This window comes from Salmo salar, chromosome 20 (genome assembly GCF_965601325.2).
Source record: "Salmo salar chromosome 20, fSalSal1, whole genome shotgun sequence".
Taxonomy (NCBI): domain Eukaryota; kingdom Metazoa; phylum Chordata; class Actinopteri; order Salmoniformes; family Salmonidae; genus Salmo; species Salmo salar.
In genome coordinates, this window is record NC_138310.1 from 12,120,089 (window position 1) to 12,140,003 (window position 19,915).

At 40.7% G+C, this 19,915-nt stretch overlaps 1 protein-coding gene across 1 annotated transcript; it reads left to right on the forward strand.

Moving 5' to 3' along the window:
- The first annotated feature begins 921 nt into the window (after positions 1 to 921).
- LOC145862388 (uncharacterized) lies at positions 922 to 6,197 on the forward strand. The gene is made up of 4 exons (XM_082966196.1): positions 922 to 1,053; positions 1,656 to 1,958; positions 2,297 to 2,392; positions 5,572 to 6,197. The coding sequence occupies exons 2-4, from the start codon at positions 1,745 to 1,747 to the stop codon at positions 5,721 to 5,723; spliced, it is 462 nt and encodes a 153-aa protein (XP_082822322.1). The 5' UTR covers positions 922 to 1,053; positions 1,656 to 1,744; the 3' UTR covers positions 5,724 to 6,197.
- The last annotated feature ends 13,718 nt before the right edge of the window (positions 6,198 to 19,915 follow it).

The window sequence follows — 19,915 nt, forward strand, 5'->3', positions numbered from 1 at the left end:
TGTTTTTCAAGTCAACCAGCGGTTTTCTTGTACTTCTCCTTCTATTCTATTTTTGCTAATCTTCCTGGTTTTGACCCTTTCCTGTTTTCTGGACTCCGTACCCGCCTGCCTGACCGTTCTGCCGGCCGCTCTGTACCTCCTGGACTCTGAACTGGTTTTGACCTTTTGCCTGTCCATTCTCTTGCCTACCCCTTTTAGATGGTTTGAGTGTTTGTTTAATAAATATCAATCTGCCTCCCGTGTCTGCATCTGGGTCTCACCTTGTGCCCTTATAGGGCCAACTTCTTGGAATGAAATGTAAGTCAGGACTCTCTTGTTTCCTACCCCAAGTCAGTGATAATTTGCATCATACATTTTCATTATCTTAACATAAATTAACATACTTTTTTCATTGTTGGAAATTTGCTGTAGCATGTGACAGCACAGCAGTAAGCCTAAGCTGGTTTGGAAAGTGTTTTTATACAGCGTAGAGACCTAATATTCTACAAATAACTTATTTCAATGACAGGTATTTGTATCAACATTTTAGCTTTTTACAATAAACATGTCTTTACAGTGTTATTAGTTTAAATGGCACGTGTGCTTCAGAAGTAGCTAATACAGGCTATACCTCAATCGATTAAAAAAAATCTTCATTTCTGGTGCTCCTAATGTTTATGTTGTGCTCTTAACTTTAAGTTGGGAGCACCAGTGCTACCAATGAAAAAAGTTCACTTAACTTTGGCAGTAGGCTTCATGTTCCAACTAATTGTTTGTGTGTGCGCCTGTATGCGTGCGTGCCACCTCTAGATATATTTTTAAGCTCAAGAGGTATGCTTAGATATGCATAATAATAGACATATTTTGTTTTACATACTGTAGAATTAAGCATGATTTGAGTGTGCCCCCTCAGATATTTGTGCCCCCTCAGATATTTGGGGTGCATGAGGCGACTGAACCTTTGTATAGCTAACACAAGCTCTGTCAAGAAGAAGTGAAGACTACTTTTTGACAAGGGAATTTTCACTGTGTATGGTTATGTATTTGGCTCTGGTACGAGACTTTTTGTGACAGGTAAGTGATCCATTCCTCTGATTTTTGGGCAGAAAAACTAAGCAGTAGTCATTAATAATTAATCTGTCTAATCAGTCCAACATAATTGACCAAACATCCTGCAGTATTGCTACCCAAATATGCACACACTATTTATGATCAACCCATGTTAGAAAAAGTATCTATGAATTTTAACATTTGTTATTAGCCTGTATAATTGATCGTTCTGATTGGCAAGGAAGCCATATGCACAATTTGCAGTGTATTGCGTGTCCTTAATATTAGATATACACCCTCAGTTAAATGTGATATGTAGAGTAATCTGATATAGGGAAGAATGTCAAACTGGTTACTGAGCTAAGAATCTGATTTAAATAATATTGAATGTTATAATTGACTTTATATTGAAATAAGATATTCCCTAAAGGATAGCTAAGAAAAATATCAGATGGTTTATTTATGTAAGTAATTGTTTACTTGACTATAGACAGTAAAGCTGCATATAAAACAAATGGTGTGGGACATCACGATTCCTTTTGACAACAGAATACATCTGAAGTCTGAACTTGTGTGATGGCCCTTTAAAGAAGTCTGTAAATGTTATTGTTTCTCTTGAAAACCAGACAATAACGTACGAAAACCCAAAGTGACGGTCTACTCAGAGTCCAACCCTGAGTCGAATGTGAACACCCTGCTATGTCTGGCTGGAGACATGTTTCCAGACTTGGTCAAGATCTCATGGAAGATGGAGGATGAAAACGGCAGAGCAGTCGAGGTGCCTAAAGCAGAGGGGGAACAACTGGAGCAGAGGGAGGAAGGACAGACGACCAGTATGATCATCACTGATAAAGAGAAGATTTACAGGAACAAATACATCTGTTCTGTGGAGCATGAAGGGGGCCCTCAAGATGTTTACATGCTAAAAGGTAAAGCCAGTCATTGAAATAGTTTTACATTAGTATGTAGGCCTATTATATTTTATATACATCATTATTCATTTAATATGTATGTAATTATGAGTAGGTTATTGTGTATTCAACCTTGCAAAATTGGCAGGCCTACCTATTACCTTTTCAAAGAAAAAAAGAAAGTATATAAAAATTGGACTCACACTTGGTAATTGTATTGGAATGTTGGTGTAGTTAGTCTCCCAAATTTTTAAACAAAATAGCCTTTTTTTCTTAACAATTATCCTCGACAGTAGCCTACATAATGCTCTGAAAAAAATCTTAAATAATACGATCTTTTTCCATTTCATTCTCAGATCAACCAACTGAAGCTCCGCCAACCACCGTGGCTGCACCAACCTGTTCGTTCAGAAATGACACACAGCAGTCACAGTCTCTACATCTTACCGATGGTAAAATTTGTGTATTTCATGCAGGGTTCGGCTCAATTCAAAAATATGGGGGGGGGGGGGGGTGTAAGTGGTTGGATAAATTAACCAATTTAGACAGGTATTAAATTCGATTGCGCTTTGTCACAATTGCACGTTTTGGAGAATGCATTCATGGTAAACGCTGCTTATGTCTGCTGAATTGGAAATGTACTTTTAAGGGTGCTTTCAGATACAGTGCATTCGGGAAGTATTCAGACCACTTGACAACATGTATTAAATTTAAATATTCTCTCGGATTAACACAATGAAAACGCAAAACAGGTTTCCATTTTTTTTTTACAATGTATTTACATAAGTATTCAGACCCTTTGCTATGAGACTCAAAATTGAGCTCAGGTGCATCCTGTTTCCATTGATCATCCTTGATGTTTTTACAACTTGGAGTCCACCTGTGGTAAATTTAAATGATTGGACATGATTTGGAAAGGCACACACGTCTCTATATAAGGTCCCACAGTTGACAGTGCATATCAGAGCAAAAACCAAGCCATGAGGTCGATGGAATTGTCCGTAGAGCTCCAAAACAGGATTGTGTTGAGGCACAGATCTGGGGAAGGTTACCAAAACATTTATGCAGCCTTTAAGGTCCCCAAGAACACAGTGGCCTCCATTATTCTTAAATGGAATAAGTTTAGAAACACAAAGACTCTTCCTAGAGCTGGCCGCCCGGCCAAACTGAGCAATTGGGGGAGAAGGGCCTTGGTCAATGAGGTGACCAAGAACCTAATGGTCACTCTGACAGAGCTCCAGAGTTCTTCCTCAGTCAGACACATGACAGCCTGCTTGAAGTTTGCCAAAAGGCACCTAAAGGACTCAGAACATGAGATACAAGATTCTCTGGTCTGATGAAACCAAGATTGAACTCTTTGGCCTGAATGCCAAGTGTCACGTCTGGAGGAAACCTGGCACCATCCCTACGGAGAAGCATGGGGGTGGCAGCATCATGCTGTGGGGATGTTTTTCAGCGGCAGGGACTGGGAGACTAGTCAGGATCGAGGGAAAGATGAACGGAACAAAGTACAGAGAGATCCTTGATGGTTTACCTTCCAACAGGACAATGACCCTAAGCACACAGCCAAGTCAACGCCGGAGTGGCTTTGGGACAAGTCTCTGAATGTCCTTGAGTTGCCCAGCCAGATCGAACATCTCTGGAGAGACAAGAAAATAGCTGAGCAGCAACGCTCCCCATCCAACCTGACAGAGCTTAAGAGGATCTGCAGATAAGAATGGGAGAAACTCCCCAAATACAGGTGTGCAAAGCTTGTAGCGTCAAGAAGACTCAAGGATGTAATCGCTGCCAAAGGTGCTTCAACAAAGTACTGAGTAAAGGGTCTGATACTTATGCAAATGTAATATTTCAGTAAAAATTTTAATAGCAACCTGTTTTTGCTTTGTCATTATGGGGTATTGTGTGTAGATGGAAGAAAAAAAGGCTGTAATGTAACAAAATATGGAAAGTCAAGGGGTCTGAATACTTTCTGAATGCGCTGTATCCTCTTATGATCCGGATCCTGAAGTGTTTAGTAGCCTACCCTCATCCGCGCTATAAAGCCAAGCCCCCCCCAAAATGCCATATTACAACTTATGTGTTGTGATAATTGCGTTGTTAGCCCTGTAACCTGTTCATTCATATGCCTTGCAACCGTGATAGAAAGGCCAAGATAATAATAGGATAGTGGTTGAATAAATTCAACCACACCTTTGTTTTATTACAAAACCGTATAGTAACCTCAAAGCAGTTCACAAAGCATATTGCATGTACAGTAGCAGACAGTTACATGACCTACAGCATGGTCAAGCAAATTAATGTTTCTGAAATTTGCTGACCGCTAAACAACTATTGATTTACAGCAGAACCACAGTTACCGCAAGTCGCAAAGAAAACAGGAGCTACCTCCTCTATTCCAGCACCATTTCAACTTCAACTTCAACATTTTCAACATCATCTGCTTAGTCTGATACAGTGACGACTAAAAGATACAAAAAACAATTTAGTCCAATTAACGTAAGCTAGATATGTGGCTGTCATGGTTCTGATTTCTGTGTGCATGTATCCGTGTGTGTGCTCATGCTCGTTTGCGCAAGAAGAAAAACATGTTGGCTCACCCTACTTGTACAGAAAAGCCAATGCCATTCTCCACTTTCATGTTGAGGAACGGTCTATCACGCTGTCATATACTACATGCTTTTTTTTTTGCTTACTCGCTAGCCTAACTTCAACGTTAGCTAGGTAACATTAGTCCAAATCCCTATCTCCATCCATGGCTAATTTAGGAAATAGCCCATTTTAGCTAGCTGGCTAGCTAGCCACCGGAGGACAACAACTAAAAAATATGCAACAATTCAAGTTTTTCTGTCAATGGCATTTGCGCTCAATGGGATTTGAGTGACGCAAATCCAAGCTGGCTTCTCTTAACTTTTTGGGGGGTATACCAGGACCATTCGCTGAGCTCGATCAGTTTAGCTCAACGCTGATTGGCACATTCTTTGTACTTATTTTTTTGTCAAGGGAGTCCAGATGCTCGCTGGCTTCCCTTGACTTTTAATGCTATGGGCGGCAACAATGTCATACTCGTTTGGACCAGACCGCATCAGATGGCCCACACTTAGAGACAGAGGGGTGCTGTTTTGCTCACTCTGATGCTTTCACCTGTGAGATACATTGTCAATTGCGAATTGAAAATTATGAAACAGAGACGAAAGGTATATAATTTTTTTATTGATCATTTTTGGGGGGAAGCTTGGCTTCCCTTGGCATCTATGAATACATGCCAATGCTGAAACGACTCCTGGACCTGCATGAGTAGTGGCTCCAGGACCAGAGTACCAGGTATTGTGATATAGCAGCGCGAGTCGCATGGAACATTTTTGCCTGTTGTACTCACTGTTGTACTCGTAAAATGTTCATATTGCTAAAACGCCCTAAATGGAGTGGTGCCAACAAAATGCGATTGGATAGCTAATCTGATCATGGTGAATAGGCAAAGTGTCTTATGAAGGCATAATTCCTGCATTTGCCGAGATGCCATCCACGGTAAATGTTGCATATGTCGGCTTAAAAGGAGAATGTCTTTAAAAACCGCAATGCCTGTAACCAGCAATCAGATTGAATCCCGGCCTTATTCTTTTCTCTTCTCCAGATTCCTTCCAGTCAACGTTTAGTCTGAACCTGGCCTCTATCCTTTACACAGTGATGATAGTGAAGAGCATGGTGTACTGCTGTGGGCTCTCTATCCTGCTGCACCACAGGAGCTTGGGAAGAGGACCCAGCACCTGTAGACACATTTATTGAAAGGATACCCCCCCCCCCCCCCCCCCATTTATGGATAGAGTTGTAGTGGGCTGGGAGTAACATGGATTTTACATGCCATTGAGGTCTAACATTTCATTTGTATTGCTTTTATTTTTCCTGCTTTATTTTTTAGATGCTACAATATTGTGAGCCATAGATTTCCATGTCTTCTAATAGCTTCAACTGCCAAATATGACAATTGCAGCACATTTAATTGTGTATATGGAGTATTGTTTCCCTCCTTATGTGGGAGCTACCCACTGCAGACACATGAATAAAGATTAAGTTAAGGTTTTCTGAAAAATAAGCAGAGCAAATCTTGAATGTAAATACATTATGATTTTAATTTAGACTTGTTTTGTTAGTTGCCCTGCAATATGTCATAGAGGTAGGCCTAAATTATACTCACAACCTGTATTTAATTTATACAAAATATGTCATTATTAAATATGTAGGCCCATGAGTTCTAAATCATTATCCAATATAATATTTAGTAACTTGTCTTGAAGTGTAATTTTTCTCAAGAAATTACTTTGTTTCACATCTCAATAAATGAATAAGAGAATCAATTTTTGCTTTAAATTCTAAATGCTGAGTGCTTATTGAGCATAAAAATTGGGCTATGCGCAAAATAATTTATTGGTGCTTTTGTACATTAATACAATGTTTTTTTATACAGCTTTTATGAAGAGTAACACAGCCTGCTCAAATGAACCAAGTTGCTCAAAATAATAATATCCTTTCAGATGAGGATGGATTTAATAAACGCAGCCTTTGTGAACGAAAAGTTACAACAATGGTTCTGCAAATGATTGTAAATAACTTTTTTACAGTTCCTTGCTAACCCCCCCCCCAAAAAAAACATTGCATTTCTTTACTATAAGATCATCTATTCATATTTGTGAATGTTATTTGATTAAATCTCATCAGCAGCAGAACAATAAAATTGTAAGATCCCCCATTCTCTGTTTTCAACTTGTTTGCTTCAATGTGCATGTTCCAACACAGATGTTGAGCCTAGACTCAATAGTGGTGGGAAAATGTGGTTAATTTATATTTGGTTTTCTAAAGAAATGTGAAACGGTACTTACTGGAAACAAGATATAGCTAGCTGCATAACCACAGCTCGAGCGTGTGATGAGTTGGTTATCCAAAGCTGCTGGATGATTAGTTTTTATCTTGAACCGTTTTCTGCTCTATTTGTGGGTTCGGCTCCTGCCATCAAATTGAAGAATATGACAGCGATGGCAGACAAAACGAGTCCATAATGGTAGCTTATGGTTCTTTCATTTGTAGAATTATAGCCCTATGACAAAACAAGCTCTTACTTCTGTTTGTGTACTTTTTACCTTGAAACAATCAAATTAAATGAAATCAGAGTTGAGTGTTTAATTTGTTTTTAACACATCTTTTGAAAGGAAATTAACATTGTTATCCAAAGAAGTAGTAAATACAGTAGGTTTACGTTTCCACGTTATGTTATTACCATTTATTCTGTTTTAATGTAACGTGCTACCAAAATGTAATATTAATTGCTTTCTTTTATCTTCACTTCCTAAAGAAGAACATGTGCAAATGTTACATTTCATTAAAATCTAAAGAAATGCAAAACAGAACTTATATAGGCCTATAATATCAATAACAGATTAATCATAGAATTGTAACTTTCATAAATACACGTTATTGAATTGACAACCAATGTAACTCATGATCAAATGTGGTAGGTAACTGTTAGGCTACTTCATAATAGGCTACTTTATAAACAAACACATGCTTGTCACTGTGAAAATGAACTTGGTGTCTTAAAAGGTGAACCTAATTAATTTACTGTATTGAATAAGAGAATACTATGTTTAGTGGGTCTTAAATATAGAACACTAAGGCCAGGATTAAATCTGATCAGTCTTTTAAGGTGCACGCTATGTGCACCTTAAAAGGCAACCACAAAAAGGTCGATGTCCGCACCCCCGCGGAAATATAATTACCATTAAAAAAAAATCACCCATAACCAGTCAGTTTGAGATATCTGGGTTGCATTGAATGCGTCTCAATCCACCGCATCTGTCATTTTCGACATTCCGTATCTGCGGTGAAAGGTGACAGAGCTAGAGCGGTGTTTGTCAAATCATGAGACATCCGGATAATCAGTCTTCTCACAAAATCGTCTGTAGCGTCCGAACGGTTTGGCCTACACCCTATTATGAGCCCTCTATGGAAAGATGACACTCTCACGAACACGGTGGTGTCCGAACAGTTTCGGCTACATACCCCTCAGTGGAAAGGTGAGACTCTCACAGGCCCCATAAAACTCGATTGAAGGTCCCTGTTTAAAAAATGAATGGAAGTACAGTATATATGGTCACTGTTTAGTGCCAAAAATAAGTGGCTAAAATGTTTCCTGAACTTTATTACATCTCTCAGATAGACATTTCAGATCAAACTTCTTTAGATTTTTTGGGGGGGGAGAATGTTGTTCCATGTATTGAATCTGTAATTCAATAGTTTTCAATTGGCTAATAGCAGTAAGTCCAAAATATTTTCTCATGAAATATTTTTTTTTATGTATTTTGTTGATACTTCAAGGGGTCATTAAATAAAAAAGCTAAAAGCTAAATGATCCTTGGTATAACCTCAACCTGGAACCCTAAGCTGTATGGAATTGTTTTATCTCATGGGGGCAGCTTACATTTAAGCAATAAGGGGGTGTGGTATATGGCCAATGTACCATGGCCAAGGGCTGCTTACGCACGATGCATCGCGGAGTGCCTTGGCCATATACCACAAACCCCCGAGGTGCCTTATTGCTATTATAAACTGGTTACCAACATTATTAGAGCAGTAAAAATAAATGTTTTGTCAGACCCGTGGTATACGGGATGATATAGCACAGCTGTCAGACAGTCAGCGTTCAGGGCTCGAACAACCCAGTGTATAAGTAGCATTTTATCACGTGTAACTATGACAATGATTTTAATTGGCTGATGCACATTTTGATACATTTAAACTCTTTCAAATGTTTGGAAGTATAGAAGTTTTATTACCATTGACACTTTAATACTCTTGTCATGGTGGATAGAAATGAGGGTGGGAGTCATTCTATTTAATTCAAACAGCTTCTGTAAACCACTACAGGTGGCTGTTAGATGCCAGTGTGAACTCCAAAATCAGTTCATAGAAAAAGTATTCTGTCCTGTCCAACATGGAAGACATGTTGAATTTGTACATGGATGCATTTTGTAAAGCTGAATGCAAAGTTTATCAAGAAGCTTCCACGCTAATGCCCTTCTTCCAAAATGTCAGTGCATGCATTTGGACTGTATATACAGTCTTGGCCAAAAGTTTTGAGATTGACACAAATATTAATTTCCACAAAGTTTGCTGCTTCAGTGTCTTTAGATATTTTTGTCAGATGTTACTATGGAATACTGAAGTATAATAACAAGCATTTCCTAAGTGTCAAAGGCTTTTGTTGACAATTACAAGAAGTTGATGCAAAGAGTCAATATTTGCAGTGTTGACCCTTCTTTTTCAAGACCTCTGCAATCCGCCCTGGCATGCTGTCAATTAACTTCTGGGCTACATCCTGACTGATGGCAGCCCATGCTTGGAGTTTGTCAGATTTTCTGGGGTTTTCTTTGTCCACCCACCTCTTGAGGATTGACCACAAGTTCTCAATGGGATTAAAGTCTGGGGAGTTTCCTGGCCATGGACCCAAAATATCGATGTTTTGCTCCCCGAGCCACTTAGTTATCACTTTTGCCATATGGCAAGGTGCTCCATCATGCTGGAAAAGGCATTATTCGTCACCAAACTGTTCCAGCATGGTTGGGAGAAGTTGCTCTCGGAGGATGTGTTGGTACCATTCTTTATTCATGACTGTGTTCTTAGGCAAAATTGTGATTGAGCCCACTCCCTTGGCTGAGATTCCAAGCACCACCCTCTGGAAAAGAGGGACTTTGCAATTAATTGCAATTTATCTGATCACTCTTCATAACATTCTGGAGTATATGCAAACTGCCATCATACAAACTGAGGCAGCAGACTTTGTGAAAATGAATGTGTCATTCTCAAAACTTTTGGCCACGACTGTAGATTATGGATTGAGCTTGTTACATTATAATAATATGCATATGTAGGCACAGCTGTGTTGGTTATGCAGCCTATTCTATTTTTCCCTCTTGATAGTATTCCAAAGGAGATTACTCTGAACTTATTTTTTATTTATATTAGGCAATCTATTGATATTCAAGTGCCATCATTAAGGACTCAATTGTCACACACTGCCATCCTGACTTCTCAGTCTTCAACTCTGAACTGATTTTGGAGCCATGGTTTACCAATATAAACACATCAGGATCTAGTTTTATCTGAAAGATTATGGTTTCAAAAAATGTTAACTGTATGCACAAAGTCAAGGTAAAATGTAACATTATCTTCATCTTTAAATACAACTGTTTAGAAGCTTGAGTGACGAGGCGAAGAGAAATGAAGCAGGTGTGTAGACGGTGAGTAGGCTGAGGAATGTGGATCTCTGTGGAGGAATACAGAACATGCAGTGGTTGTAAGGCAAAGTCTTCCTTCACAGTTAGATGGGTTAGCTGCTGTGAGAACTTGGGTAACTTTGGGTTCTATCGCTCAAAGTTGTGATATTCAAACGTTGCAATTTCCAGGATGACCACTAAAAATGGTTCTTCTAAAGAACTAAAAGAAAGCATGTTGTAAGCAAGCAAAACACAAATTATATTATTACCTTGTATTCTAAAATAAGTGATCAGTGAACCACATAATTAATCAAACCCGAAATAGTGTCCTAAAAATACAGTAATGTGGAAGTATTTTCATGTCAACATTATCAAAAGGACATTTTAACAATAGAGCCATACAACTTTTATATGTTCTTATATGAAGATATTAATTATACCTATTATATACACCATATCAACGTGAAATAATATTGTGATATATTTTGTTCATATCGCCCAGCCCAACTCAACCCAAGTGTCAGGACAGCCTTCGCTTTGGCTATTCAGCCTTCGCCCTCCTATCCAGCACATGTGTTTGGTGTATATAAATATATTTTGAGCACAACAGCATTTGGGGTTTGTCCCGCTTTGATCTATGGTGCTTAAATAAATTCAGTAGTTCTTAACCTGCTACTGCCTCCTCTACTCTACATCAGTGACAGAATGACCGACCCAAGAAAACAGGAAGCAGCAGGACATTCCGCTGTAGGAGCGAAGCTCCGCCACCACGACTCGTGTCTGGAACGCCTCGGGACTGCCATGGACGAAGTGTATGCCAACAGCAGGCTACACCACCATCTTCCCAGCTCACCGCGGTCGTTTCAGCCACCCCACCACCATCTACATCACCCGGGCCAATCAGCAACGTCCACCTGTTCCTCCCGGAGCGGATTGAAGGCATCCCAACTCGTTGTATGGGGTTTTGTCCTGCAGTGTGACCTCCACCTGGCCCGTCATGCCGGGACGGCATCTGAGAGGGACAAGGTGGCCTTTGTTATCTCGGTGCTGACAGGCCTGGCTCTGGAGTGGGGGCACGCCGTCTGGGAGAGGGACGGACCAGAAGTGAAGTCCTATGACAGCTTCACCCAACTCTTTCGTGCCGTCTTCGACCAACATACAGAGGGCCAAGAGGGATGTGAGCATCTCCTCCGTCTACACCAGCGGTCCAGGACAGAGTTGGAGTACGCTCTGGATTTCCGAACGGTGGTGTGTCCACTGGTTGGAACGACCAGGCCTTGTTGTCCCCAGCGGGCTACAGGCGGATGTCCAGACCGAGCTGACCTGTCGCAATGAGGACCTCACGCTGGACCATCTCACTGCCATGGCCATCCACTTGAATAATCTCCTGCGTGCCTGTCGTCGCCCATCCCGGGGGTTCAGGTCTCTCCGAGGAACCTCCAGCGAGACTGAGCCCATGGAGGTGGCACGACACACCGTCCCCCTGAGGAACGTCAACGCCGCCATCAACAGGGTCTCTGCTCCTACTGCGGGGAGTCGGACCACCCCTGGAACACCTATCCCAGAAGGAGAACAAGGCGAGTAAGCGACAGGCCGAGGAGCGCTCCTGCACCTTCCCAGGTAGGCATGGATGTGCCTTACTCCTCTCTGTCCACCCAGCCTGTCCTCCTCCCTGTCACCTTCCCTAACTATCCTGGCCCCCCACTGAGTCCTGCCCTAGTGGACTCATGTTCTGCAGGCATTTTCCTAGACCGATCAGTTACCTTATCATTACACATTCCTAAAGCACCTTTACAATCCCCTATCCCAGTCCTTGCCCTAGACAACCGTCCCCTAGGAACAGGACTGGTTTGCCAGACCACGATTCCCAATTCCCTCAGTTACTCACAACCACCATGAACGCATTACTTTCCTCATCTTAGACTTTCCTGCACACCCCATAGTTTTAGGTTTCCGCTGGCTACAGTTGTATAAATCTTTTTAGGGATAGGGGGCAGTGTTCGGAATTTTGGATGACTGAGGTGCCCAAAGTAAACTGCCTGTTACTCAGGCCCAGAAGCTAGGATATGCATATAATTGGTAGTATTAGATAGAAAACGGTTAAAATAATGTCTGTGAGTATAACAGAACTGATTTGTTAGGCAAAACCCCGAGGACAATCCATCCAGGAAAATAATTTTTTGAGGTCATTGGATTTTCCAATGCTTTTCTATGAGAAAGCATAATTATTAGGACCCAGATTGCAGATCCTATGGCTTCCAATAGATGTCGTTAGAAATTGTTCGATGTTTTTTTTATGAAGAAGTATTCATATTCTTTCTAAGTGTCACTCAGGTGGACTCTAGTCTTTTGGTGCGCGTGAATGAGAGCATGTTCCATGTTGTTATTCTCCAGTATTGGAAACAGTTTATTCCGTCTTAAATTTTATTGATTATTTACAGATTAGAGTACCTGAGGTTGGATTGGAAACGTTGTTTGAAATGTTTGGACCAAGTTTACAGGTAATTTTTTACATTCCTTTGTAGGCGAGTTGGAACAGGTGTATTTCTGAATCAAACGCGCCAAATAAACAAACATTTTTGGGATATAAAGAAGGACTTTAATGAACAAAACGACCATTCATTGTGTAACTGGGACCTTTGGGGTTGCGAAAAGATGAAGAGCTTCAAAGGTAAGGCATTTATTTTATCGCTATTTCTGACTTTGGCGATGCATCTGCTTGGTTGGAAAATGTTTTTGTATGCGGGGTGCTGTCCTCAGATAATCGCATGGTATGCTTTCGCCATAAAGCCTTTTTGAAATCTGACAAAGCTGCTGGATTGACATTTTTGTTTACATTTTAGTCATTTAGCAGACTCTCTTATCCAGAGCGACTTACAGTTGTGAATGCATACATTTCATTTCTTGCATTTGTTTTTGTACTGGCCCCCCGTGGGAATCGAACCCACAACCCTGGCGTTTCACACAGCATGCTGGCGTTGCAAACACCATGCTCTACCAACTGAGCCACAGTGAAGGCAGCTAACAAGAAGTTAAGCTTTTAAATGATGAATCATGAATGTTTAACCTGTTATGGCTAGGGGGCAGTATTTTCACGGCTGGATAACAAACGTACCCGATTTAATCTGGTTACTACTCCTGCCCAGTAACTAGAATATGCTTTGGATAGAAAACACCCTAAAGTTTCTAAAACTGTTTGAATGGTGTCTGTGAGTATAACAGGAACTCATATGGCAGGCAAAAACCTGAGAAGATTTCATGCAGGAAGTGGCCTGTCTGACAAGGTGTCGTTCTTCTTGTCTCTGTTTATTGAAGAGTGAGGATCTTAGCTGTCCCGTGACACTTCCTATGGCTGCCATAGGTTCTCAGAAGGCGGCAAAATGCTGAATCATGGCTTTGCAGGCTCTGGCTGAAACAAAGTAGCGCGTTTGGGTTACAGTACTGTGAGACTCAGGCTCGTGCCCGCGTCGACCAAAAGCTTTGTTTTCTTTCCTCTGTTTAGCTAAATGGACATTCCAGGTCGGAATATTATCGCTTTTTTACGAGAAAAATGGCATAAAAATGGATTTTAAACAGCGGTTGACATGCTTCGAAGTACGGTAATGGAACATTTAGATTTTTTTTGTCACGAATTGCGCCATGCGCACGACCCTGATTTACCATTTCGGATAGTGTCTGGGACGCACGAACAAAACGCCGCTATTCGGATATAACGATGGATTATTTTGGACCAAACCAACATTTGTTATTGAAGTAGCAGTCCTGGGAGTGCATTCTGACGAAGACAACAAAAGGTAATCAAACTTTTATAATAGTAAATCTGATATTGGTGAGTGCTAAACTTGCCGGGTGTCTAAATAGCTAGCCCGTGATGACTGGGCTATGTACTTAGAATATTGCAAAATGTGCTTTCACCAAAAAGCTATTTTAAAATCGGACATATCGAGTGCATAGAGGAGTTCTGTATCTATAATTCTTAAAATAATTGTTATGCTTTTTGTGAACGTTTATCGTGAGTAATTTAGTAAATTGTTAGCAAATTCCCCGGAAGTTTGCGGGGGGTATGCTAGTTCTGAACGTCACATGCTAATGTAAAAAGCTGTTTTTTGATATAAATATGAACTTGATTGAACAAAACATGCATGTATTGTGTAACATAATGTCCTAGGGTTGTCATCTGATGAAGATCATCAAAGGTTAGTGCTGCATTTAGCTGTCTTCTGGGTTTTTGTGACATTATATGCTAGCTTGAAAAATGGGTGTCTGATAATTTCTGGCTTGGTACTCTGCTGACATAATCTAATGTTTCGCTTTCGCTGTAAAGCCTTTTTGAAATCGGACAGTGTGGTTAGATAAAGGAGAGTCTTGTCTTTAAAATGCTGTGAAATAGTCATATGTTTGAAAAATTGAAGTTTTTGTATTTTTGAGGAATTTGTAATTCGCGCCACGCCTATCATTGGATATTGGAGCAGGTGTTCTGCTAGCGGAACGTCTAGATGTAAGAGGTTAATATTACGACTTTAGTATTTTTGAATTTAGCGCTCTGCAATTTCACCGGATGTTGTCGAGGTGGGTCGTTAGCGGCACGTCTATCCCTAAAAACATAACCCTAGTATATCGTGGACAGAGAGGAGGTTGTTGGTTTGGAATGTCAGGGGAGGTGTCTCTCTGTGTTAATCTGTGCCACCTCCATGGAAAGTCCGGACCAGGCCACCCAGGTTCCTATCCCGGAGGTACCGGGACCTACATGTGGCCTTTTCTAAGACTCATTACACGTGCCTTCCCCCTCATTGCCCATGGGTCTGCACTATCAACACACTGTCTGGTTCTATCCTCCCGCGGGGGCAAATCTACCCACTCTCGCAGGCAGAGAACGAAGCCATGGAGACCTACGTCCAGGAGGCACTGCCCAAGGATTAATCCATCCGTCCACCTCTCCGGCCGCCTCCAGCTTCTTTTTCGTGATGGAGGGAGGTCTCCACCCCTGTATCGATTAACGGACACTGAATAAGGCAACTGTTAAATTAAGTTATCCCATGACTCTCATACCCACTGTCATCTAAAAGATGATCGGTGCTAAGTACTTTAGTAAATTGGATTTACGCATTGCCTACAACCTGGTGCACATCAGAGAGGGGATGAATGGAAGACCGCCTACAGCACCAGCATGGGGCCAATGCATCCTCGGTGTTTCAATCATTCATTAACCTGTTATGGCTAGGGGGCAGTATGTTCACAGCCGGATAAAAAACGTACCCGATTTAATCTGATTATTACTCCTGCCCAGAAACTATAATATGCATATAATTATTAGCTTTGGATAGAAAACACTCCAAAGTTTCTAAAACTGTTTGAATGGTGTCTGTGAGTATAACAGAACTCATTTGGCAGGCCAAAACCTGAGAAGATTCCATGCAGGAAGTTCCCTGTCTGACAATTTCTTGCCCTTCTTGATTATCTCTATCCATTACAGAGGATCTCTGCTGTTACGTGACACTTCCTACGGCTCCCATGGGCTCTCAGAAGGCGGCAAAAAGCTGAATCGTGGCTTTGCAGGCTCTGGCTGAAAAAAAGTAGCGCGTTTGGATAGTGGCTGGTTACAGTACTGCGAGACTCAGGTGCGTGCCCGAGTCGACCCCATGCTTTGCTTTCTTTTGTCTGTTTACCTAAACGCAGATTCCCGGTCGAATATTATCGCTTTTTTATGAGAAAAATTGATTTTAAACAGCGGTTGACATGCTTCGAAGTACGGTAATGGAATATTTAGAAATCTTTTGTCACGAAATGTGCCATGCTCGTGACCCTTATTTACACTTCGGATAGTGTCTTGAACGCATGAACAAAACGCCGCTGTTTGGATATAACTATGGATTATTTTGAACCAAACCAACATTTGTTATTGAAGTAGCAGTCCTGGGAGTGCATTCTGACGAAGAACACCAAAGGTAATCAATCTTTTCTAATAGTAAATCTGACTTTGGTCAGGGCTAAACTTGGTGGGTGTCTAAATAGCTAGCCGTGATGGCTGGGCTATCTACTGAGAATATTGCAAAATGTGCTTTCACCGAAAAGCTATTTTAAAATCGGACACCTCGATTGCACAAAGGAGTTCTGTATCTATAATTCTTAAAATAATTTATGTTTTTTGTGAACGTTTATTGTGAGTAATTTAGTAAATTCACCGTATGCTAGTTCTGAACGTCACATGCTAATGTAAAAAGCTGTTTTTTGATATAAATATGAACTTGATTGAACAAAACATGCATGTATTGTATAACATAATGTCCTAGGTGTGTCATCTGATGAAGATCATCAAAGGTTAGTGCTGCATTTAGCTGTGGTTTTGTTTTTTTGTGACATTATATGCCAGCTTGAAAAATGGGTGTCTGATTATTTCTGGCTGGGTATTCTGCTGACATAATCTAATGTTTTGCTTTCGCTGTAAAGCCTTTTTGAAATCGGACAGTGTGGTTAGATAAAGGAGAGTCTTGTCTTTAAAATGCTGTGAAATAGTGATATGTTTGAAAAATTGAAGTTTTTGCATTTTTGAGGAATTTGAATAACGCGCCACGGGATTACACTGGCTGTTGAGTAGGTGGGACGCAAGCGTCCCACCTAGCCCATAGAGGTTAAGCCCTTGTCTCAGTCTTCTGTTTCTAGGCCCATCCCTCCCCAAGGGTTATTGATGGCCAGCCAGCGTATACGGTGAGACGCCTCGTGAGGGTTCGACCACGGGGCAGGGGTTTCCAGTACCTGGTTGACTGGGAGGGTTATGGCCCGGAGGAGAGGTGCTGTGTCCCTGTTAAAGACATCCTGGACCAGGCCCTAATTGCTGATTGTTTTAATTTTTTTTTTACGCCGACACCCCGGTCAGCCAGGTATGCCTCCAGGTAGGATGCCAAGTGGCGCACCTAGGGGACGGGGGTGGGGGGGTACAGTCACACTGATCTGTTTCACCTGTGATTGTCTCCACCCCCTCCAGGTGTCGCTTTTTTCCCCCCAGTGTATTTATCCCTATGTTTCCTGTCTCTCTGTGCCAGTTCGTCTTGTATGTTTGTCAAGTCAACCGGGGTGTTTCTTCCCATACTCCTTTTTCTCTTCTCTTTGCTAGTCCTCCCGGTTTTGACCCTTGCCTGATTTCTGGACTCCATTCCTGCCTGCCTGACCATTCTGCCTGCGCTGACCTCAAGTCTGCCTGTCCTTCGGTACCTACTGGACTTTGAACTGGTTTTGACCTTTTGCCTGTACACGACCATTCTCTTGCTTACCCCTTTTTGGATTAATAAACATCTAAGGCTCCAACCATCTGCCTCCTGTGTCTGCATCTGGGTCTCGCCTTGTGCCCTTATACATGGGGTCTATATGGGCAGACACCAGCCATAGGTCTACAAGGGAGTAAATCTATAAATCCTCATCTCGGATGTATCCCTCCGCCGCAGAGTGATCCCAATATATTGGAGTGATCCATATAGCTCACATAACCATGGTTACATAATTAACCTTCGTTCTGCCATACAAAGGCATAGAGCAGTAACTACGCAAATAGGGAAACTGAGAAAAATGTCTTGAAAGTTTATTTGCTGTCCAGCCAAACATGTCGTAGGTACTGTAGATAAGTGATGATGCACTGATGTATTAACTTACTATGAAGTACTTTTTTATGCATATCTAGCATGACCATTGATTTGACCTGTGACCCCTAAGTCAATTAAATGACCGTGCAAAGTAAAATAGATAAATTACAAGAATTTTGGATAAACACATTTAGATTGTAGATATTCCTCCAAATTCAAAACATGTTTTTATCTATAAAACGTTCTACGTCATGAAATAGACCTTATCTTTGGTGAAAAAATACTTGTGGGTAACTATAATATAACATTCAAAACATGAAAAGATAACTACATCAAATATGGAATGTAGTTAAAACTCAAACATGGAATGTAGTTAAAACTCAATCTGTTTCCATCACACAGAAAAACAAAAAAAGAGTTGAATGAAAACATTTCAATTGTACATACTGCACTTTGCCTTTGCTTTACCCGTATAGTTTAATTTCATGCAAAGGCAGTGTGCAGTATTTGCGTTTTAGGGGTCATATGTTAAATCAGTGGTCATGGTTGATATGCATAAAAATGACTTCATAATAAGATCATACAGCCGTGCATTATCACTTATCTACCTACAGCATATTTGGCTGGATATGAAATAAAGCTTTGAAGACATTTTTCTCAATTCACAGTTGGGGTAGTTAATGCATTTTGCCTTTGTAGGGCAGTATAAACCTTAAATGGTATATGAAAATGTTGTTAATAATAACAGAACATCAGTGATCAAAATCAATGCTTCCCATTTATAAGATTGAAAATAAATAGCCATTGGTCTATTGTGAACCATTTCTCTATTCAACTTGATTTCTCAAACATGATTTATAGGCTTATGTTTTATCACCATCTTGTGGAGAAAGAGACAGGGGAGCAATGTCAGTATTGCGTCCCACCTACTCAACAGCCAGTTGAATCCTGTGGCGCGTTATTCAAATCCTTAGATATGCTATTACTTCAATTTTTCAAAAATATGACTATTTTACACCATTTTAAAGATAAGACTCTCGTTAATCTAACCACACTGTCCGATTTCAAAAAGGCTTTACAACGAAAGCAAAACATTAGATTATGTCAGCAGAATACCCAGCCAGAAATAATCAGACACCCATTTTTCAAGCTAGCATATAATGTCACATAAACCCAAACCACAGCTAAATGTAGCACTAACCTTTGATGATCTTCATCAGATGACAACCCTAGGACATTATGTTATACAATACATGCATGTTTTGTTCAATCAAGTTCATATTTATATCAAAAAACAGCTTTTTACATTAGCATGTGACTAGCATGTGACTAGCATTCCCACCGAACACTGCCGGTGAATTTACTAAATTACTCACGATAAACGTTCACAAAAAGCATAACAATTATTTTAAGAATTATAGATACAGAACTCCTCTATGCACACGATATGTCCGATTTTAAAATAGCTTTTCGGTGAAAGCACATTTTGCAATATTCTCAGTAGATAGCCCGGCATCACAGGGCTAGCTATTTAGACACCCAGCAGGTTTAGCACTCATCAAAGTCAGATTTACTATAAGAAAAATGTTATTACCTTTGTTGTCTTCGTCAGAATGCACTCCCAGGACTTCTACTTCAATAACAAATGTTGGTTTGGTCCAAAATAATCCATCGTTATATCCAAACAGCGGCGTTTTGTTCGTGCGATCTAGACACTATCCTAAAGGCTAAATAAGGGTGACGAGCATGGTGCAATTCGTGACAAAAGAATTCTAAATATTCCATTACCGTACTTCGAAGCATGTCAACCGCTGTTTAAAATCAATTTTTATGCAATTTTTCTCATAAAAAAGCGATAATATTCCGACTGGGAATCTGCGTTTAGATAAACAGACAAAGGAAAAGAAAGCATTCGGTCGAAGCGGGCACGCGCCTAAGCCCATAGTACTCTGAGTGGCCACTTGCCAAAAGCGATAAAGTGTTTCAGCCGGAGCCTGCCTCGATATCGTTCAACTTTTTCCCGGGCTCTGAGACCCTATGGAAGACGTAGGAAGTGTCACGTTATTGCACAGATCCTGAGTCTTCAATAAAAAGAGCCAAGATGAAACACTACTTCTCAGACAGGCCACTTCCTGCT

What these genes read in the sequence shown, in the direction of transcription:
- LOC145862388 (XM_082966196.1), top strand. Translation starts at nt 1,745, where the DNA reads ATGTTTCCAGACTTGGTCAAGATCTCATGGAAGATGGAGGATGAAAAC. An exon ending in AGATGTTTACATGCTAAAAG is followed by an intron (nt 1,959 to 2,296) that starts GTAAAGCCAGTC and finishes TTTCATTCTCAG; the next exon opens with ATCAACCAACTGAAGCTCCG. An exon ending in GTCTCTACATCTTACCGATG is followed by an intron (nt 2,393 to 5,571) that starts GTAAAATTTGTG and finishes TCTCTTCTCCAG; the next exon opens with ATTCCTTCCAGTCAACGTTT.